Source organism: Anomaloglossus baeobatrachus, chromosome 1 (genome assembly GCF_048569485.1).
Source record: "Anomaloglossus baeobatrachus isolate aAnoBae1 chromosome 1, aAnoBae1.hap1, whole genome shotgun sequence".
Classification (NCBI taxonomy): domain Eukaryota; kingdom Metazoa; phylum Chordata; class Amphibia; order Anura; family Aromobatidae; genus Anomaloglossus; species Anomaloglossus baeobatrachus.
In genome coordinates this window covers 420,610,760-420,634,210 of record NC_134353.1, presented here as the reverse complement: position 1 = coordinate 420,634,210, position 23,451 = coordinate 420,610,760, and the positions used below count along the sequence as shown (strand labels likewise).

General features: G+C 48.6%; 1 protein-coding gene across 1 annotated transcript in view; it reads right to left on the bottom strand.

Annotated features, from left to right (window-relative positions):
- The window catches only part of GIPC3 (GIPC PDZ domain containing family member 3), a 388,184-nt gene that overhangs the window by 182,451 nt on the left and 182,282 nt on the right, over window positions 1-23,451 (bottom strand). The window contains exon 3 of the mRNA XM_075337861.1: window positions 1,080-1,260. Coding sequence (XP_075193976.1) covers window positions 1,080-1,260 — 181 coding nt within the window. The remainder of the gene's footprint in view (window positions 1-1,079; window positions 1,261-23,451) is intronic.

Genomic DNA, 23,451 nt, shown 5'->3' with positions numbered 1-23,451 from the left:
TAATATAGTCACAGTATATACTGCAATACAGTGGCATTGCAACATACAGTGCAAGCGATCAAATGTACAGAAGTTCAAGCTCCCCAATGAGACTAAAAAGCAAAGTAAAATGGAAAAAAATGGAGTAAATATATATGTTTAACCATTTTATTGCTGGGTTATTTATACCACTTCCTCACTGGATCATTTTCAGTTTTATTGTACAAGCGATTTTACAGGGGAAAATGTCAACAGGTTTTAGCTACTTCATCTGAGAGTAGCATAATACAGGAAATAAGACCTTGATTTCCTTGATGTATTACTTAAAGGTGCTTTACACGCTGCGACATCGCTAACGATATATCGTCGGGGTCACGTCGTTAGTGACGCACATCCGGCCCCGTTAGCGACATCGCAGCGTGTGACACCAAGGAGCGACCGTCAACGATTGCAAAAACATCAAAAATTGTTGATTGTTGACACGCTATCGCTAGCGATGTCGCAGCGTGTAAAGTGCCCTTTAGTTTACTGGGACAAGCAGTTGTGACCAGGGTCGGCCTGCGCACCGGGATCCTGAGAATCACTCCCTCACCAAAAATGCAATAATAAGACATCAACACACCATATTTACATCAAAATAGCAAAACAAACAAGCTCTTACAGAATTCCTCTGCCATAGAAATAAGAGTTACAGTCTCTTGGAAGAAGGAAGGTTAACAAAAAAAAGTACAAAAACTGAAGAGGTGTTAAAATCACATTGAAGAATCAACCTGACTATAATTTGCATTAATGGTGCCAGGGATTGTTCTGCATTATGATTGCAGATGGAGGTCCCTTTTCTCTTTTCTGGTCAATAGCTTGATTGAATATTAAGACCAAGCCATAGTAGAATCTCTTAATGCCAGTGTCTATATAGTGAAGTGTCTGTGACTCATCCTCCCCACCCACAAGGGATTTAGTGCCTTTTATTAATTTTGCACATTTACTGTTCTTACTTTACTTTTTCAATAAAAATGTTCTATAAAATATTTGTCTGGAAACTTTTTCAAAATGTCAACAACTCCTCCAATTACTGTAAAATGTTAAAATTCATAACTTACCAAAAGCCCTTTTTGGTTGAACCAGGCGTAGAGTAAACGTTTCTGATTTTGGAAGTTCCCTCAACATCTTTGCAACTTCATAATGGCGACATCCAACAATGGTCTGATCGTTTATGGCTTCGATATTGTCTCCCACATTGATATTCTGAAGTCGGTCAGTGATGCTGCCCTCTTTAATTCTCTAAGTAGCACAATTGGGTTATACAAAACTTTGATTAGTGAAAATGTTTTTTATTAAATATCTTAAACAATAGTGTTATACAGGTAGTATTTTTAAGCATTGCAATACTTAAACTTTTCATTAAAGTTAGAGATACATACACTTCTGGTATATGGCGCAGTCCGGTCTGAAGAGCTTCTTTTTTCATTTTTGGCACCTCCACAATCCCTACAACTGCCATCCTCGTGGCTTGATTGATGTGGATAATGTATATTACATCATCCACAGATGACCAGGAATCTTGTCCCTGCGCAGCTGAAGAGCAGGCTTACACGCACACACTTTGCTCCTCCCCATCACCGACTTCACTTCCGGGTTATTAGAGCATTATGGGACTTTGCTCTGCTCTTAGTAGGACAAAGCAAGGAGCACTTGCGCAGGCCAGCAAGCACTTCAACTGTGCGGGTACAAGATTAGCAGTGATTTCTGGATCACATGGGACACGTCCACATCAATCAAGCCAGGTTGAAGAGGTGCTGATAAAAAAAAAATATATGCCCATCTTATCTCACCACGCCACATGCCAAAAATGTTTTTTGGGCATATACAGTGGGAGTTTGGGGCTTAGATAGGTGACTGAACTGCGGTAATATAAAAGATAAATGTGATGGCTTTAGTTTATACTGGGAAAATCTGCTGGACGCAGGACGCATGCATTTACGTTGCAGTGCAATATGCAGCGTAAATGCATGAAATTACGCAACGTGCGCACATAGCCTAATTCCTTCAACATAAATATAGACAACATACCTAATTAAAAAAAGCAACATGTCACTTCTTTCGAGCGCTTTGGATGCTGCTCTGTCTATGGGAGAGGCAGCATCCAGAGTGCATGAAATCAGCATTTATTCTGCACATACACCGCATCCATTATGCAGTGTTTCTGCAGCAATTTGAAGAGCACATGCACTGCCAAATCGCTGTAGATTTTTCAGCATGGACGCTACGCAACGTGCGCACATAGCCTTAGGCCGGATGGGTCTCCATTTAGAATAGGATGGAATCTGTATGTGCGCATGGTGGCTATAATTTATCATTTGCTTTTTTTAAGTCACTTTTCTTTCTTGCCTTGTGGTATATTCCTTGATGTTTTTCTCACAAATGTGTCAAAATTCACAATTTTGTAAGCAAAGTAAAAAATGCTCTTAATTTCTGTCCTTAAAAGGAATCTGTCAGCAGGCTTTTGCTACCTCATCAAAGAGCAGCATGTTGTAGGCAAAGAGATCCTGAATCCAACGATGTATCACTTAGATTACTGAGTGCAGCCATTCTGACTAGAGTTGAGCGCGGTTCGCGGTTCGTGGTTCTCCAGTTCGCGGCTCGAGTGATTTTGGGGGCTGTTCTAGATCGAACTAGAACTCGAACTTTTTTGCAAAAGCTCGATAGTTCTAGATACGTTCGAGAACGGTTCTAGCAGCAAAAAAAACAGCTAATTACTAGCTGGCTTTCCGCTGTAATAGTGTAAGTCACTCTGTGACTCACACTATTATGACATTTCAGTGTATAGTGTGCGGGAACAGCGCATTCAGATCACTGCTGTATGGATAATGGCGATCGCCATTTTTTTTTTGTTTTTCCTTGTATGCCTTCCCTAAGCGCGCGCGTGTAGTGGGGCGGGCCAGCATGTTAGCCAATCCCAGACACACACACAGCTAAGTGGACTTTTAGCCAGAGAAGCAACGGCATGTGTGATAAGATGTCCATGTCACATGTCCCTGCATTATAAAACAGGACATTTTCCTCCAGCATGCCATTATCTGCCTTCTGCGTCCTTGGTGTCAGACATCACTGGCGCAGCTCCTATCGCCGATACAGCTGTATACGCTCCATACACAGCGCTGGACAGCATAGGGATAGCACTTTCTATCAGTCCTTTTAAGGGCTAATACCGGCAGGGTCAGAGCCATAGGTGACAGGTCCTGAAAACAGAGTTTAACAGCTACACAAGATGACAGCGTCTGTGTAGCTAAGGTCAGGGATTTCCTCGCTGCATTTCCCCATTAGGAGGGATAGAAAGGCAGGCTTCCTTTCCTCTACCCAGACCCACAACCCTGCCACTGTACCCTCCTGCCCTTTGCACACTCAAACTCATTGTTACTAAGCCATTATACTAGCAAACACTGAGTGAACTTAGTGGCATCCTAAACGTGGCTGTTGGACTTCTGTATCGTCCCACAAGTGCAAAGATATTTGCAGCACGTCTGCCTGCATTGCACACTCAAACTCATTGTTACTAAGCCATTATACTAGCAAACACTGAGTGAACTTCGTGGCATCCTAAACGTGGCTATTGGACTTCTGTATAGTCCCACTAGTGCAAACATATTTGCAGCACCTCTGCCTGCATTGCACACTCAAACTCATTGTTACTTACTAAGACATTAGAATACCAAAAATTGAGTAAACTTAGTGGCATACAAGAAGTGGCTGTTGTACTCCATTAGTGCCCCACTGGTGCAAATCTATGTGCAGCACCTCTGCATGACACCCTCCTGCTCTGTTTTTAAAAGCTATAATAATAGCAAAAACTGCTGCAACTTAGTGGCATACAAAAAGTGGCTGTTGTACTCCATTTGTGCCCCACAGGTGCCAAGCTATTTACAGCACCTCTGCATGACACCCTCCTGCTCTGTTTTTAAAAGCTATAATAATAGCAAAAACTGCTGCAACTTAGTGGCATACAAAAAGTGGCTGTTGTACTCCATTTGTGCCCCACAGGTACTAAGCTATTTACAGCACCTCTTCATGACACCCTCCTGCTCTGTTTTTAATAAGCTATAATGATAGCAAAAAATACTGCCATTTAGTGGCATACAAGAAGTGGCTGTTGGACTCCATTAGTGCCCCACTGGTGCAAATCTATGTGCAGCACCTCTGCATGACACCCTCATGCACATTTTGCTATGCTAATTTTATAGCAAACTCAGGGAATTCTTTGCTGCATTTGATTATTCGGAGGGATAGAAAGTGATGCTTCCTTTAGCTTTTCCTTGTGTTCATAGACAGCATCTCCAAGTCCACACCCGAAGAGCAATTTCTCCTCCACGTGTAGGTGTGGAGAGGCAGCTAGTGCGCATGCGTGTGCCGATTTACCCCAGCTGCAGCCTAACTATAGTGTTTCGCCTAGTGAGTATGCTCAGCCTGACTGTGCCATTCCTGAGGCTTAGGGGTACTTTGCACACAGAGATAAATCTTTGGCAGATCTGTGGTTGCAGTGAAATCATGGACATATTGTTCCATTTGTACACAGCCACAAACCTGGCACTGATCGTCCACAATTTCACTGCAACCACAGATCTGCCGCAGATTTATCTCTGTGTGCAAAGTACCCCTAAGTCTTCATTTCGGGATACAGCGCATGCTCCCACACTTAGTGCCAAAAGCCTCTTTGCACAGGTACTTGCATTCCGTGCCGGGTCTAAGTCCTGTTTTGTGCCTAGACACCATGCTAAAGCTGATAGTCTTTTTTCAGAGACTGTATTTCATGCTATTGAGCATGCTCAGACACTTACTGCATCAGAGACTAGGTCCGGTAATGAACTCTTTGGCCCTGCCCCTGATGTGGGGGGCCCATATACACCACAGGGCATCAGGTGTCCTGACAATGTGGCCAGGCCACTCCCAAATGGCTTGCAGAGGCCCGCCCCTATGATTTGTCACCTCATTATTGATGGTCAGACGATGACTGGTGAGGTGTTTGTGTCGTGGCAGCCATGAGGTCATTATTGAAGTTGTGGTTCCAAATAGGATGCTAGTTATGCCACTCATGACGTGTCACTCTGCTTTTGTCTCCAGGAGGTGCATTGTGGTCCACCCTGGTTTGGGGTGGACCCAGGTTATAAAACGGGCTGGAGCCAACAAGGAGGTGCGCAGTCTTCTATTATGCTCCGAAAGAGCACACCTCCATGTGTTGAACCCATTGCGGCTTTAGGCCAGAGGTAGGCAGGGATAGGGCGTCGATGCAGGCCGCCACCACAGTTGGTAACGTAGAACGGTTAAGACCAGCTCCTGTCCTACAAGTCCTGCTTGTGCAGCCCAGTGGCATTAACAGGCCTGCTGCTGCTGATGCGCCTGCTGTCCACAGGTGTGGCCCCAATGCACACGGTCAGCGTACTGAATGGCCCCTGTGATGTTAACAAGGAATTCCTGTGCTGGGTGGGCGTGTGGACCCTGTGACGCTAACAGGGCACCCAGTCTCCAGATCCGAGTGGCGTCTAACTCGGTTCAGGCTACTATTAGTTTCATAGCCACACAGCTCTGTATCCTCCACCTAACCTTCCAGTTGCAAACCTCTCCTTTTCCATCTGGGAGCACGGTGGACACTGACTGCTGATGGGGATATATACCTTTCTCTTTCTTTTCTTATTAATTTTCGTTATATAGCGGTAACATAGTATATACCACCTTATCCAAATCTGCCAGTCCCACCGTAACAGATGGTGTTTCTTCAGCAAATGTTACTTTTGCTTAACCACCAAACCCACGGACAAAAACTTTTTTCCCCTTTCCAACACACCTGTTCCCCTTTCCACCAGCATCTGTCCTTTTTCAACTCATTTTGTATATGACCAAAAGTGCAACTCTGCAGGGACACCGTACTCAATGCCATCTCAGCCCAGCAGCCAGCCCTCGGTCCCTCAGATGTGGACAAGTAAAAGACCATTTCCTCCTATCCATGACAAAGCATTGAGATTCACTCTGTGCAGCACTGGTGTTTACTGGAAAAGCAAATCTAAGAATCCGTACCACCTTCTGCAGATACTCCTGTATACGTGCGTCCCTTTCTATGGCAGGAATTATTTCGCCAAATTTTGTCTTGTACCGGGGATCTAACAGTGTGGCAACCCAGTAGTTAGCATTACTTCGAATTCGTACAATCCGAGGGTCATGTTGTAGGTAGTGCAGCAAGAAGGCGCTCATGTGTCTTGTGCATCCAGGAGGACCAAGTGCTTGGTGTGTTGGTGGCAGAGAGGTGAGAATCGTGCCTCCTTCCTCTGCCCTCTCCCCCCAACCTTGCACAACCGAAATGTGAGCAAGCTCTCACTCATCAGCTGAGTCTTCCATGCCCATCGCAAGTTCGTCCTCCATTTCTTCATGGGCTCTTGCACCTTCCTCAACAATTTTTGCTGATACTATGCGCCCTTGTAAATCCCTATCCCCCACCATGACTGCCGCCTAGGTGCCGCTCACCATATGGACCTTGTAGATCTTATTATCCCTTCTGCATATGACTCCTCCTGTACTTCCTCCCCTTCCTCTTGGACCAACACCTGACTCCGAATAATGCTTACAGTGTGCTCCATCATGTAGATGACCAGAATTGTCACGCTGAGAATGGCATCTTCGTCGACATTTGTAAACTGTGTAGAAGGGTGCATAGGTCCTTGATCTGACACCACTCCAGCAGCGTGATCTGCACCACCTCGGGATCAAGTTAGCCCAGGGTATACGTCATACCGTATTTCAGCAGGGCTCTGCGGTGCTGCCACACACGCTGCAACATGTGCAGATTCCAATTCCTGCATGTCGGAACATGGCATTTCCGGCGTTTAACCGCCAGACCCTAAGACTTCAGGAGCGATGAAAGTTGTTGAGCTGCTGGGTGCGAAGGATGAAAGTGAGCACATAGCAGCGTGCCCGCTGCACAAGGCCATGTAGGCCGGGATGGTATTTTAAAAATTGCTGGAGAATCAGATTCAACACGTGAGCCATACAAGGCACGTGTGTCACATTGCCCTGCCGAAGGGCCGCAGACAGGTTTGCATCATTGCCGCACACGGCTGTTAAGTCACCAACGTAGTCCACTCAATCAATTTGTACTCCGGTCGCCAGGTGACAACGTGTTCCTTTCGTGCATAGTGCTGATGATGGGAAAGGAGTCGATGCCTGCGGCGCAGGTGGACGCAGGTTATGGTCACCCACTGGGTTGCGTTACCTTGACAGATACAGAACCACACGCTGAATGTAGGTGGTGGGTATCTCACAGATGAAGTACCATCATTCAGCTACCACCAATAGGAAGACACCACACCCTTTTTTAGGCCCCTCCTGTCTGCAGACCACTGCCAGACAAAGCTATGAACCTCTTGTTACTGTTACCCCCAGTTCAGTTTTATGAGTTTGTGTGCTTGTTACCTGTGACTACTTTTCCTGCTTGCTGTTTATGTACCTCGTTGGCCGATCCACATTTCACCTCTGCTTGTTTTCTGATTAAGTCCTGGCCATCCCATTCTGTTCCTCTTCCTCAATTAATGTTTTTGACCCTGTATGACTACTATTCTCTGGAACTGCAGCCTTCCACAGGTATTGATCAACTTGGGCCCTGTGTAATTCCAAATCACTGTATAGGGGTTAAAGGGTTATAGGGTTCTGGGTGTCCAGCTTGGTGAGTGGCTTGCCTCTAGCCTATCCTTTACAGCCCATCTGAGTGTGTCGATCCAGGCAGGCGTTACACTGTGCCCTCTGCAGAAGGCCATGTAGACCGGGATAGTGTTTTAAAAATTGCTGGACAACCAGGTTCAACACGTGAGCCATACAAGGCACGTGTGTCACATTGCCCTGAAGAAGGGTCGCAGACTGGTTTGCATCATTGTCGCACCCGACCTCCCTTGACTGCTGGTTGAGTGTAGACAACCATTGATGAAACTCGGTCTCACTCTCCAGAGCTAACCGTCCACAATTTCTCAGCGGTGTCTCACATTTCCCCTACATTTCAAAGTAAATATTTGACCGCCTGATGGCCTTGAGCTCTGCTGCCAGCATAGTAAGGAAGTGTGTGGGATTCCTTGGGCGCAGTTACAAGGAAGAGTGGCCTGACCACACAGGGTTTGGGCCGAGGTGGAGGACCCACACGAGGTTAAGGAGGCAGAAGCAGTGGAGGAACTTGTACATACAGAGAAAGGATTGACACACAAGTCGTGGGGACGGCAAGACTTGTACAGCAAACCCTTCTCCATCTCTCACCATAGTTACCCAGTGCCCAGTCAGCAACATGTAACTCTCCTGTCCATGCTTACTGGTCCAAGTATCTGTGGTGAAATGCACCCTGTCACACACAGAGTTTCTCAAGGAATCGGTGAGGTTGTGTGCGACCTGCTGTGGTAGCGCGGGCACGCCTTTCTTGGAGAAGGAGTGACGACTGGCCATCGGCTCTTGGGGCACTGCAATGGGCATAAGGTCTCGAAAATCCTCGGTCTCAAAAGGGTGTAAAGGCAGCCTTTCTGTTGCCAACAAGTTGCAGATGATGAAACTGAACCTCTTAGGCATGTCATGCCCTTCGAAAATCATGTAAAACACAGCGAGGGGACTCCAACCACAGTCTCCCTCGTTGCCACTAATTGGGCCACACACATCCCACTTGACTGGCATCACTTGACCCCCCTTTTGAAAAAGAAAAAGATGCTTGGCTTGAAGCACTCTCAAAAATACGCGTGCCTTTCCCGTCCCCTGGATGACCCAGGGGAAGAAAAGTCCTCTGAGAGCCATGACTTGTTCATCTTGGTTCTTTTTTCAAAAGCGAGGGGACTCCAACCACAGTCTCCCTCGTTGCCACTAATTGGGCCACACACACCCAACTTGACTGGCATCAGTTGACCCCCCTTTTGAAAAAGAAAAAGATGCTTTGCATGAAGCACTCTCAAAAATACGCGTGCCTTTCACCTCCCCTGGATGACCCAGGGGAAGAAAAGTCCTCTGAGAGCCATGTCCACATTGTCAATGGACAGACACGTGTGCTTATCTGCCAGCAGACCCCCAGCAGCACTGAAGACAGGTTCCGAGAGAACGCTGGCTGCAGGACACGACAAGATCCCCAAGGCGTACGTGGCAAGCTCAGGCAATTTATCCAGATTGGAAGCCTAAAATGAGCAGGGCTCAAGTTGCACAGTAATGGCATCGACGTTTCCTTGCATATACTCATATATCTGTGTCTCCTCCTCTTTTTCCTTGTCCAGCTCTTTTGTTTTCGCATGAGTATATGTCCTTGTCACTTTTCCATGTGTTTGTGTTGTGTTGTGAGCTGTTTATCACCTTTTGGACACCTTTGAGGGTGTTTTCTAGGTGTTATTATGTGTTTGTGATTGCCTGCCATTGTTTCCTATGCAGTTCGAGTTCGGTTCGTCGAACGTTCGACGAACCGAACTCGAACGGGAGCTCCGTTCGACGAACCGACCTCGAGCAGAACCGCGACCGGTTCGCTCATCTCTAATTCTGACACAATCAGAATTTTTAGATTTAGCAATGCAGCAGAGCTGAAAAAGCTGCCCCTGCTCACACCATTCTCGCTATAGACACTCTACATTGACAGTGAGGTGCCAATCAAAGGAGGTAGTGTGTTGGACTGCCGTGAGACATTGTAGTCAAACAATTATAACGGTCCTGCTGCTTAAACCCTTAAGTACAAAGCCAGTTTTGTACTGAATTCCCAGGCCATTTTTTATAATTCTGACCAGTGTCACTTTATGAGGTTATAACTCTGGAACGCTTCAACGTATCCCGGTGATTCTGACATTGTTTTTTCGTGACATATTGGGCTTCATGATAGAGGTAAATTTAGGATGATATTTTTTGCTTTTACTTGTCAAAAAATCAGAAATTTGACAAAAAAATTTTAAAATTTAGCAATTTTCAAACTTTTAATTTTTATGCCCATAAACCAGAGAATTATGTCACACAAAATAGCTAATAAATAACATTTCCCACATGTCTACTTTACATCATCACAATTTTTTAAACAAATTTTTTTGGGGTTAGAAAGTTAGAAGGGTTCAAAGTTCATCAGCAATTTCTCATTTTTTCAACAAAATTTACAAAACCATTTTTTTAGGGACCACATCTCATTTTAAGTGACTTTGAGAGGCCTAGGTGACAGAAAATACCCAAAAGTGACACCATAGTAAAATCTGCACCCCTCAAGATACTTAAAGTCACATCAAATAAGTTTATTAACCCTTCAGGTGCCTCACAGGAACTAAAGCAATGTGGAATGAAAAAATAAAAAATTAACATTTTACCTAAAAATGTTGCTTTAGCACTAATTTTCTTACTTTTTCAAGAAGTAACACCAAACATTGGACCTCACACTTTGTTACACACTTTCTTATGAGCGCGCTGGTAACATTTGCATTTACAGGTCCCTTAAGGTACCTAAACAGCAGACACCCCCTTCAAGTGACCCCATTTCAGAAACTAGACCCCATAAGGCTTCTATCTAGGGGTATAGTGAGCATTTTGGACTAACAGATACTTCACAGAATTTGATAACATTAGGTTGTCATATTGAAAATTAACATTTTTTTAACAAAAATGTTGCTTTGGCATCAATTTTCTCATTTTTTCAAGAGGTTATTCCAAAAATTGGACCTCACACTTTATTACCCACTTTCTTATGAGCACGGTGATACCACACTTGTGGTGAGAAACCTCTGTACGGGCAAATGGGAGGGCTTGGAATGAAAGGAGCAATATTTGAATTTTGGAAAGCAAATTTGGCTGAATTTGGAATATATTCTCATATTTGCAGAACTTTTGGGTTTCAAGAACAACAGAAAAACCCCATAAATGTCTTTGTAAGTTATACCCTGTAATGTATTTGTTTACGGAGGTAGGGAGTAGTTTGACACCATTTTTATGCAGTTGATACCTATTAATGGTGCACCATTTGGTCTTCAGGTTAAAACTGATGGAATCCCAGAACCTATTCAAAGCTTACAGAGACATTGTGCTACCAAACAAGAAAATCCTTCCAGGAATTATTACTCACAAAGGGCAGCATGTCCCTAAAAACCACATTTACTGATTATTAAAACTTGTTCTTGCTAACAAAACAGTTGTAGCAGGAAGAATAAACTTTATTGGATGGAAGGGCAAAATGTTCAATTGTGGAGGAGTAAGCAGCCACTATATGGCAAACCTGAGTGTGTGCCAAAGATGACAGAACACCAGCAGGGCTAGAATGACAGGTTTATCTTCCAAATAACTGGTCGTACAATGTCTTCTTATCTTCATCAATCCCTGTATGAGGGACAAATGTGCCAAGGGACATGGTACACCATAACCGGCTCCTGCCCTCCAAGGTAGGAACCACTATGTGCACAAAATGACCAATCCGTTACAAAATTCTGAAAGTATTGTTCGATGCAGGTGGTTCGGCAAGAACCCTGCAGTAAAGCCCATAGTGTATGAATACGGAACAGCATCATTGTTAGGGGATCCTCCAATAAAATGATCATGCCCATAATACCAAGATAAATGCAAAGAAAGGTTTTGTGTAGCAAGACCTAGTGGTAATATGAGTTAAACTATGGGTAAAAAAAAATGTTTGAGTAATGAAGTCCTGGAAAGTTGTTAAATGATCAGACTTTTCAAGAACATTAGTGGGGTCCACACTCTGGAGTCTAAAAACGTAGGCATGTGGACTGGGATTTGTCTGAATAATTGTTTGGTATGTGATGTTAAAGTCCTGCATTTAATCGTGAATTGGGGTAAAATGTGTTTTACTGCTGAAAATTTTCTCTTTATTACTAGTCCAAGAAAAAAAATTACTGGGGCCCACTAAAACAGAAATATAAAAGTAAAGTATTTGCAAAATTAAAAAAGCTGCTACCACACAGTTTGGTGTAATTTATTTATGCCAATTAATAATTGTGGGATGTGTGGTAGGTTTCGAAACAGGGGGTGATACAAAGGCCTGGTTGGGAGGGGCACATGGGGCAGTAGTACCGGGAATCGCTCCTTGTGCCATGCTTTCTACAAACACGGCATCTTTTTTGGGGATACCTTTGGGTGGGAGTGGAAGGGATGGGGCGAATAAAATGACGCTCGGACAGTCTCCAGACATCCTCTGACTCGAAGGCTGCCTCCTGTGCCTCCGAGTCAAAGAGGAGGCTCTCAATAATTTTCTCCTGGTATTGGAGGAAAGAGAGTGGTCCTTGAGACTTTTTATAAAGGATGAAGCTATTATAGGTAGCAACCTGTAAGAGATAGATTGCTACCTTTTTGTACCAGGTCCTGGTTTTCCGCTTCACTAGATAAGGCTGAAGCACCTGGTCAGACAGATCTACACCTCCCATGACCTTTTTGTAGTCTGCGACACAGAGCGGCTTCTGTTTGTCCCTGGTGGCGCCCCTGTCTCTGACCGTCACAGTGGTGTCCGCATGCAATGTGGTGAGCATGAATATGTCCTTGTTGTCTTTCCATTTCATGGCAAGAAGATGGGCACTTGCCAGTGAGCAGGACGCACCCTTCTCCAGATGTCTGGAAACCAACTGTGACGGTAGACCAACTCTGTTTTTTCTGATTGTTCAACAGGCCCCTGTGTTTGCAGCGTGGAGAGATTTATAAAGGGGGACACTGGTGTAATAATTATCGGTATACACATGATAGCCTTTCTCAAGGAAGGGGGTTATTAGCTCCCAGACAATTTTTTCCTAGGATGCCAATTGTCTGGGGGCAGTTTGGGGGGTTGATTTGGCGGTCCCTCCCCTCGTAAATGAGAAAGGTACACGTGTACCCGGTTGTGCTTTCGCATATTTTATATAGTTTTATACCATGTTTGGCACGCTTGGAGGGGATAAATTGGCGGAAAGAAAGATGGCCCTTGTAGCTCATTAGGGACTCGTCTATGGAAACATTTTTGTCAGGGGTATACAAATTTAGGAAGGAAGCTTTTAGAAGGGATATTAGGCGTCTCAATTTATAAAGTCGGTCATAGTTTGGGTCATTTCTTTGGGGGGCTTGGGAATTATTGTTAAAATGAAGGGATCTTAAAAGGGTCTCATATTGGGATTGGGTCATGATGGCTGCAAACACAGGGGTGCTGTGGACTGTTTTTGTTGCCCAGTAGGAGCGGAGAGTAGGTTTTTTCATTAACCCCATATTAAAGATAATGCCTTTTTTAGTTCGGGGACATTTGTGGGGATCCAGGAGCGGGAATGGATGGAGGTAGGATTTTGGGATATATGTTGACGGGCATATAAATTGGTTTGGTGGGCAAATAATTGGAGGACTTCTGGGGTAACAAAAAAGTCGAAAAAATCTAATGGGGTAAAATTTGTAACATTTACATTTATACCGGGGGTGCTAAAAATGGAGGAATTTAAGGGGAAAAGGACGGGTCAGGATACCATAGTGGGAGGGGAAGGCCACTACTTGGGCCTGCCTCTGACCTTTCAGCAGTGACGACCTACTCCACTACCATCAGGCTGTGGGATCCCGAGGAGGAAGCCGAGTCGTCACTCTCTGAAAATCGCTCAATTTCAGAGGCAGACTGTATCCGAGCCTGAACTGCCGGGGGCAAGAAGCTTGTATGTATGCTCAGCGGCATTATTTTTCACTGCCTAACAAAAAACAAAATACTACTACTATTTTTTTTTTAGATTTTTTTCTTTAGATTTTTTTTACATTTTTTTTAGATTTTTTTTTAACCCTAAGACTGATCCTAACCCTGATCTGTTCGATCACCTCAAATGTGAGAGAAACCATTAAAAACCGGCATTTCATTTTGACGGTATATGATCACTATTATTCGGTTAATAACGGCGATCGCCGTACCTGTAAATGAAAAAAACGTCCCGAACCGTGATCTCCAGGGTCTCAGCTACCCCCGGTAGCTGAGAGCCCGGAAATTTTCCTACTCTGGGGGGCGCTATACCCTTTTTTCCGACCGCCGTTAAAAAGCAACGGATCGGAAGAAATACCCTTAATTACTGCCGTTAAAAGGCGTATCGGCAGTTGTAAAGGGGTTAAGCAAACATAGTAAATAAACAACAGATGGGACTTTGGCAAGACAGGCATCCATAAATTCTATGTTTTAATCCTTGCAGCAGTAGAGGATAACCTCGGCACACTAAAACTCCCACACTGAGTCAGAAAGTCACAATGAATAGTAATGAAAAAACACTTTATTGGTCCGTAATTTGATTAAAATTTTTTTTAATTGGCATACATGTTTCTGTCCAAAATAGGTAGCGAATTTGACGTTTCGGCCTGAGCCTTCGGAAGATTGGACTTATCGAGAACACATACAGTCGTGATAGGTACATCAAACAAGAGGACCGGACAATGTAAGGCACTTTATATTGTTGTGCGTATCACTGTTGCTTAGAAAACGTTATAGGGTAACAAGAATCAAAAGGCACCTATCAGGTGCTATAGCTACTCAGCCTAGAGGCCCCGTCACACTAAGCAACATCGCTAGCAACATCGCTGCTAATGAACAACTTTTGTGACGTAACAGCGATGTTGCTAGTGATGTTGCTGTGTGTGACATCCAGCAACAACCTGGCCCCTGCTGTGAGGTCGTTGGTTGTTGCTGAATGTCCTGGGCCATTTTTTAGTTGTTGATGTCCCGCTGTGAAGCACAGATCGCTGTGTGTGACAGCGAGCCAGCAACAACTAAATGTGCAGGCAGCAGGAGCCGGCTTCTGCGGAGGCTGGTAACCACAGTAAACATCGGGTAACCAAGAAGCCCTGTCCTTGGTTACCCGATATTTACCTTCATTACCAGCCTCCTCCGCTCTCACTGTCAGTGCCGGCTCCTGCTTCTTGCACGTGTAGCAGAGTGCACATCGGTAATTAACCCCATGTGTACTGTAGCTAGGAGAGCAGGGAGCCAGCGCTAAGCATTGTGCGCTGCTCCCTGCTCTGTGCACATTTAGCTGCAGTACACATCGGGTAATTAACCCGATGTGTGCTGTAACTAGGAGAGCAGGGAGCCAGCGCTAAGCGGTGTGCGCTGCTCCCTGCTCTGTGCACATGTAGCTGCAGCACACATCAGGTAATTAACCCGATGTGTGCTGTAATTAGGAGAGCAGGGAGCAAGCGCTAAGTGGTGCTCCCTGCTCTCTGCACGTGTAGCTGCATGCGCTGGTAACCAAGGTAAATATTGGGTTGGTTACCCGATATTTACCTTAGTTACCAAGCGCAGCATCTTCCACGCGGCGCTGCTGGCTGGGGACAGGGACACTGGTTGCTAGTGAGCTCACCAGCAACTCGTGTAGCCATGCTCCAGCGATCCCTGCCAGGTCAGGTTGCTGGTGGGATCGCTGGAGCGTCGCAGTGTGACATCTCACCAGCAACCTCCTAGCAACTTACCAGTGATCCCTATCAGGTTGGATCGTTGTTGGGATCGCTGGTAAGTTGTTTAGTGTTACTGAGCCTTTGGAGTGCTGGGAGAGACACAGAAGTGGCGTCTAATATGGATCAAGCTGTATGTCAGCCTTGCTAGTATAGCACTGCCACAGGAGCTGTATAGGATTGCTGGGATGTTTTCCACAGATTATGTGTCGCGGGCGGAGGAGGGGACGACGCGCTCTCCCACTGCTCGGGTCCGGCTGCCGCTGCTGCCGCGGCCTGCTGCTGCTCGGTGGCTCGAGCGATGGGCCGGATCCCGGGGACTCGAGCTGCGCTCCTCACCCGTGAGTAAAAAGGGATTGGTTTTTGGGATTGTTTATTGTCCGTGACGCCACCCACGGTTGTGGTGATTGTGTGGACACCACCGCTGCTCTGTATGGGGATCCCGGGAGCGGTGACAGGGAGCAGCAAAGTTGTTGGTTCTCCCCTCTGTGGGTAGGGGGTAGTTGTCCCGGGGCCCAGTGATGAGGTGGGTGATGAGGGATGGCGGGGCTGGTGCAGGGCTTGGTGGGGTGCAGGGACGCGGGGGCAGCGCTGTGCCTCTCGGCACTGTGGTACTCACTCAGCCTGAGACGGGGACACAGTTCTCGGTAAAACACACGGCTGGAAAGACGGTTCCCACGGACGGCTGCTGTTGCTTTTCCCCAGTAGTTGACGGTGACGGTCCCTTTTCCTGCACCTAACTCTATGTTGGTAGCGATGGGTTCCCACCGGTAACCCACTTTCCGGCTTGGATATGGGCCGGAGGAGCCCCTTCTTGCCCGCAGGCGCTGGCCCTGAGAAACTGGTGCCTTGGCGGTGGCGGTGTCTCTCTCTAACGGTTGGACTGTTGCCTTCAATCGGGACTTGGTTGTTGGGAGACCCAGAGGTCCCCTTCACTGACGGATTTGGCAAATTCACGGCAACTCCTAGCCTTGCCGGGATCCGAAAGGCCCCTGCCAATGGTGCTGGCTTCTCTTCGTATACCGCTCCGGTACCGCCGGGCCACCACCCGTCCACGGTCCTTTCGGCAACCTACAAGCAGCCTCTCCTGCAGACGGTCACCGCCGTCTGCTGACCTTGCTGTTCTCAGTCTGGGACACACACCCGGACCAACTTCAGGCTTTCTCAACTGTCACTTTCTCTTCCACTTTTACTCCTCTCACTTGCTCCTTTACCACTTCACTCTAACTTCACTCCTTCCACTTCCTCCTCCAAACTCTATCTGATCTCTGCTCCCTAGTTTTCCCGCCTCCAGGGCTGTGAACTCCTCAGTGGGCGGAGCCAACCGCCTGGCCCACCCCCTGGTGTGGACATCAGCCCCTGGAGGAAGGCAACAAGGATTTTTGTGTAGCTTTGGTGTACCTATCTGGGGTGTAGGGTGTGGTGGTGTCATGACCTGTGACCCCTGGCTTGCCCAGGGCGTCACATATGCCTTATGGGAAGCTTTCTATGAGAAATAGGTACCTCTAAATGGAAGGCCAAGTGTTAATGCTGCCGATAGCACCGGAAGGGTATCAGGCCAAGGTCCTCGCCGCTGGTGGACGTGCGTTCAGTACTAGAGCGCTCCTGTGCAGTGGAGCCCGGAAATTTTCCTACTCTGGGGGGCGCTATACCCTTTTTTCCGTTAAAAAGCGGCGTATCGGAAGAAGTACCCTTAATTACTGCCGTTAAAAGGCGTATCGGCAGTTGTAAAGGGGTTAAGCAAACATAGTAAATAAACAACAGATGGGACTTTGCAAAGACAGGCATCCATAAATTCTATGTTTTGATCCTTGCAGCATGCTGTCTTCAGATTACAGGGCAAAAACCTGCTGACAGATTCCCTTTAAAAAGAACATGTTAGGAGGCTTTTGCACTATAAACCAAACACATCTAAGGGCGGCGTCATACGGGATGATATATCGTGTGATCACATGAGTGATCACACCCGCCCCCGTCATTTGTGCGTCACGGGCAATTTGTTGCCCGTGGCGCACAAAGTCGTTTACCCCTGTCACACGTACTTACCTCCCGAACGACCTCGCTGTGGGCGGTAATATAGAAGATAAATGTGAGGGCTTTAGTTTCTACTGGGAAAATCTGGTGACAGGTTTCCTTTAAGACAAAAAAAAGCTAATGGTGACCCTTCGCTTCAGAGTATTAAGTGAGGAGGCACTTGACTGTATTAAGGGTCAGGGACTCTCAACTCCTATATTAGGTATGAAATCAGCATTTATTCTGCAGATACACTGCATCCATTATGCAGTGTTTCTGCAGCAATTTGAAGAGCACATGCACTGCCAAATCGCTGCAGATTTTTCAGCATGGACTCTACGCAACGTGCGCACATAGCCTTAGGCTGGATGGGTCTCCATTTAGAATAGGATGGAATCTGTATGTGCGCATGGTGGCTATAATTTATCATCTGCTTATTTTTAAGTCACTTTTCTTTCTTGCCTTGTGGTATATTCCTTGATGTTTTTCTCACAAATGTGTCAAAATTCACAATTTTGTAAGCAAAGTAAAAAATGCTCTTTATTTCTGTCCTTAAAAGGAATCTGTCAACAGGCTTTTGCTACCTCATCAAAGAGCAGCATGTTGTAGGCAAAGAGATCCTGGATCCAACGATGTATTATTTAGATTACTGAATGCAGCCATTCTGACACAATCAGAATTTTTAGATTTAGCAATGCAGCAGAGCTGAAAGAGTTGCCCCTGCTCACACCATGCTCGCTATAGACACTCTACATTGACAGTGAGGTGCCAATCAAAGGAGGTAGTGTGTTGGACTGCCGTGAGACATTGTAGTCAAGCAATTATAACGGTCCTGCTGCTTAAACCCTTAAGTACGAAGCCAGCTTTGTTCTGAATGCCTGGCCATTTTTTGTAATTCTGACCAGTGTCACTTTATGAGGTTATAACTCTGGAACGCTTCAACGTATCCCGGTGATTCTGACATTGTTTTTTCGTGACATATTGGGCTTCATGTTAGAGGTAAATTTAGGATGATATTTTTTGCTTTTATTTGTCAAAAAATCAGAAATTTGACAAAACATTTGAAAATTTAGCAATTTTCAAACTTTTAATTTTTATGCCCATAAACCAGAGAGTTATTGTGGCGCCCTGGCCTAGCCAGGTCGTCACAAATAACATACAAACACCCCCCACCCCCATTAGACAGGGACACCAGCCAAACAAAAACCCTTGTTGCCTCCCTCCAGTGTCTGATGTCCACACCAGGTGGGGCGGAGCTAAGCGGTTGGCTCCACCCGCTGAGGAGTTCACAGGCCTGGAGGCGGGAAAAGTGACAGAACAGTGTTGTCACGCTTCCCGGTCCCCTGGCTCCGCTCTCCGGTCCCCGTGGCCCGCTCCCCGCTCCCCGGCGGCGTCCCCTGCTCACCACTCTGGTCCCGGCCTCCTCTTCCCCGCCTGCGGCCTCCATGCGTCCAGCTCCCCGCTCCCGGCGCTCCTCTGCGACGTGGGACTTCCAGCCGGGCACCCCTGCTTCCTCCGCACCGCTCCCTAGACTGGCTTCTGGTACTCGGGCCTCGCGCATGCGCATTAGGGTGCGCGCGCGGTCATTGACCCTTTCTTAAAGGGACAGCACCTAGAAACAGGAAATTGCATAGACAGGTACAGGGTATATTAAGATTCACTTTCCTGGTGGGCGGGGCCTGTTCTACGTGTTTAGCAAGCTAGTGTTCAGGTCCCCGTATTGCTTTGCCCTGTGCTTTGCCTTGTATTAACCCTGTCTGTCTCGCAGAGCCTGCCCTGCCACGCCAGTCGCTCCGAACCAAGTCCATCCCTGGACCCTGACGGTGACTTCGGCGGATGTTCCACCACCTCTGCAGCTCTGCCAGTCTCCAGTCCCTGGCTCCGTTCGGTGACCCGTTCCATCGCTCAGCAGGTTCCGGATCCCGCCTGACCCTACAACCCGGCCTCGGACCCTGAGCTTCGTCACCCGGGCTACCGTCCAGAACTTTGTGTGCTCTGCGCCATCCACCTTTCCTGCTCCTCTATGGACTGTCCAGCTACCAATTGTGCTTCGGCTGCCGTGCATCAGGACCCTCTGGCGGGGTGACCGGCCTGGCTGCCTCCTCAGGGGAAATCGGTGTACGGTCCAGTGTTTCCACCACCCGGTCGTAACAAGTGTAGGAGTTTGAAGTGAGAGGAGCAAGCACTTGGGTGTCTGGGTTTGTGGCCCAGGCACTGACAGCAAGGTTGGCAGACGGTGGTGGCCGTCTGCAGGAGTGGTGGAGCAACGCGGAACCGTAGGACCGGGGACAGGCGACGGCCCGCCGGTACCGACCGGGGAGCGAAGTGAAGCCAGCACACACAGGCAGGGCCATCGGACCCCGACCAGGCTTGGAGCTGCCGACAATAGTCAGATCCGAATGTGACTGGAACTCCAGGGGTTTCACAACAACAAAAGTCCCGATTGAAGGCAACAGCCCACACCATGAGGGTATACAGCTACCGCCTAAGGCTAGAGACACAAGGGCCAGCGTCTGCGGGCAAACGGGCTCCTCCGGTACCCATACACCGGGGAGCGGACTACCGTTGGGAATCCATAGTAGTCAGAAAGAGAACATTAAGGTGCAGGGAAAGACAGCCGCCATCACCTGTCCGGGGAGAAGCACTGCAGCCGGCTGCGGGACCCGTCCATCCAGCCGTTTGGTTTACCGAGGACTTTGTACCTTTTTTGCTGAGTGAGTACACCCGTGCCATCCGGCACCGCGCCGTGCTGTCCCTGCAACCCTGCACCTCACCCACCCTGACTCCCCGTCACAACATCACCAGGCCCCGGGACCACTGACCCCTACCCACGGAGGGGGAAAACAACATCCCAGCTGCTCCCTACCAGCGCTCCCGGGATCCCCGTCACCAGCAGCGGTGGTGCCCATCTTCACCACGACCCGTGGGTGTGTCGTCACGGACTAAATTCCCCAAACCAACCACCCCTTTCACTCACGGGCGAGGAGCGACGCTCAAGTACCCGGATCCGGCCCACCGCTCGAGCCACCGAGCAGCAGCCGCAGCAGCGCCGGACCCGAGCGTTAGCGAGAGCGCAGCAGCGACGGCGTCCTCCCCGCCCGCAACAGCTTGGCGTAACGAACAGGATTGAACCCATCTACTTACCAGTAGAAGTGCGCCTTGTGATCTCCGCCGGCGGTGTCTGGCCGAACATTTTGAAGCACCGCCATCTTGGCGCGAAAATCTCCCGCTTGAGCATTTTCTCCGAGCAGGGAAGGCGCAAAAGGGAAGCCCCGCACCCAACAAACGGAAGTGCTGAAGAGTACCAAGGGGGGACGGGAAAAAGATGTCTGAGCCCGACGAAGCTGTTGGAGGAGTGGCGGTTGCAGCTCCCGCCGCACCCGTAGATGGAAACGGGATAGCCCCTGCTCTGGTCGCAAGAGTGGGGGGGGGGCGCGGGTCCAGCGGTCGCCCAGGTGATGCTGTTCTCCCTGCCCTATGTGCCCGGTGCTTCCTGGCTACCGCAGTACGATGGGAAGCCTGATGCTTTGCAGGTGTTTCGGAAAAAGATTAGCCCGGTCCTCGATTTATATCCCTTGGCTGATAGGCAAAGGGCAGCGGTAGTGTTAGGGCAGCTAACCAGCGCGGCTGAGCAATAGGCGGAGAACTGGACCGACGCGGACCGGGCCTCAGTGACTACCATGTTCGAAAAATTACAAATCGCTTTTGAGACCCGCACCGAAGCGGAGCTGAGGATGCAATTTTATTAGTGCCGACAATGGCCTGCGGACAATGTAAGAGACTATGCCCTGCGCCTGCAAACAGCCCTCCGTACGCTGAAGCGGGTGGACACTATCAATGATGTGGACAGTAATAAGATGCTAGTAGAGCAATTCCTGCAGGGGCTGGGGTCCGTGGAAGATCGCAAGCAGCTGCAGCTGTGGGCCTTGGAACACCCCAATCTGGAATTTGCAGTACTGAAAGAGTGGGCCATCAAGGCCCTGCAGGCCCCAGCGCCAGACGCTCCTGAGGCGGCCCCGTGGCCAGCTGAGACCGCTCCTATCACGGTGGCGCCTCCACCTCCGGCTCTACTGGCCCTTGCTGCACCCCTCGGGATGATGGAGGAACTAGCAGCCCAGGTCCGCCGCATGGATGGAGACCTAGCCAAGATCCTCGCCGCACTCCAGCTTCCGATGAGAGTCAAGCCCCCAGGAGGGATCCAGCTCACCGACAGCCCAGAGGACGTCCCCTGGATTAAGCGGAGAAGGACCAATGACTCACGGTATGGGCCTCCAATCTGTTACAGGTGCAGCAAGCCTGGCTACTACTCTAGGGGGTGCCCGTTAAACGAGCAAACCCTGCGGCCAAAGGCCAATCCTCAGGAGCAGACACCAATGGCCCCCCTGATTGGTGAGACCGGTACGTCAGAGCTCGCCCCATCATCCCCCTGGCAGTGGACGGCGTCCCGCTCATGGCCCTCTTGGACACAGGATCACAGGTAACCACTATACCATATACCCTGTACCAGCAGTATTGGGGCACTGACGAACTTGCCCCCTCTGATGATAGCCTGATCCTGATTGCAGCCAATGGACTCCCGCTAACCCAGGTGGGATACAAGCAAGTAACCCTGACTGTGGGACGAGCGGAGTTAAAGAATCAAGGGATAATTGTGGTAATGAATGAACCCAGTGACCATACCCCGAAAGTAATCTTGGGGACCAACGTCATGGAGCACTGTATGAGTGAGGTGCTGAATCTGTTGCAGCAGTTGGCCGCCACCGCAGGAGGGGGCCGACAGAGGGCTCTGCAGCGTGACATCTGGGCCCTGCTGTATCGGCAACAAGTGAGCTCGACTGGCGGAGAGATTGGTGGAGTGAGGGTGATGGATGTGGCCCCCTTAGGCGGGCTTTACACGTTGCGACATCGCAAGCCGATGCTGCGATGTCGCACGTGATAGTCCCCGCCCCTGTCGCAGGTACGATATCTTGTGATAGCTGGCGTAGCGATAATTATCGCTACGCCAGCTTCACATGCACTCACCTGCCCTGCGACCGTCGCTCTGGCCGGCGACCTGCCTCCTTCCTAAGGGGGCGGGTCGTGCGGCGTCACAGCGACATCACACGGCAGGCGGCCAATGGCGGCAGAGGGGCGGAGATGAGCAGGATGTAAACATCCCACCCACCTCGTTCCTTCCGTATAGCCGCTGGCGGCAGGTAAGGAGATGTTCCTCGCTCCTGCGGCTTCATACACAGCAATGTGTGCTGCCACAGGAACGAGGAACAACATCGTACCTGTCGCTGCACGGGCATTATGGAAATGTCGGAGCCTGCACCGATGATACGATAACGACGCTTTTGCGCTCATTCATCGTATCATCTAGGATTTACACACTACGACATCGCAAGTGACGCCGGATGTGCGTCTATTTCAATTTGACCCCACTGACATCGCACCTGCGATGTCGTAGTGTGCAAAGCCGCCCTTAGTAGTGCCACCCCGGAGTGAAATGATGATCTGGTGCAGGGCAGCAGTAGGCCCCCAGGGGCGCGACTACCCGGCGATGGTGGAACCCATGCCTTCGGAACACAGGCCCACAGTGATGGTGGCCAGAGGGGTGGTTGACGTTAAAAAGGGGAGAGTGCCTGCAAGAGTACTGAATTGTGGAGAGGAAGAAGTCAGGCTCCCCCGTTATGCTACCCTCACCAAGTTGCTCACCTTAGACCCTCACACCATTCACGAAGCTGTCCCTCCTACCTCGGCATCCCCTGTCAGTAGCCATACACCCTCTGCACAGTTGGAGGGGTGGTGCCAGGAACTACACGTAGGTACTGAAACCACACCCGCACATCACAAAGAGGGGGTATACAGGGTAGTGCAAGAGTATGAGCAGGTTTTCAGCAAGCACTCATTAGATTTCGGGAGGATTAAGGGGATTCAACACCGTATCCCTACAGGCCTACACCCACCCATCAAAGAGAGGTACAGGCCCATTCCGCCAGCACACTATCAATGCGCTAAAGACATGTTGAGGACCATGAAGGAGGCAGGGGTCATTCAGGATAGCTGTAGTCCCTGGGCAGCCCC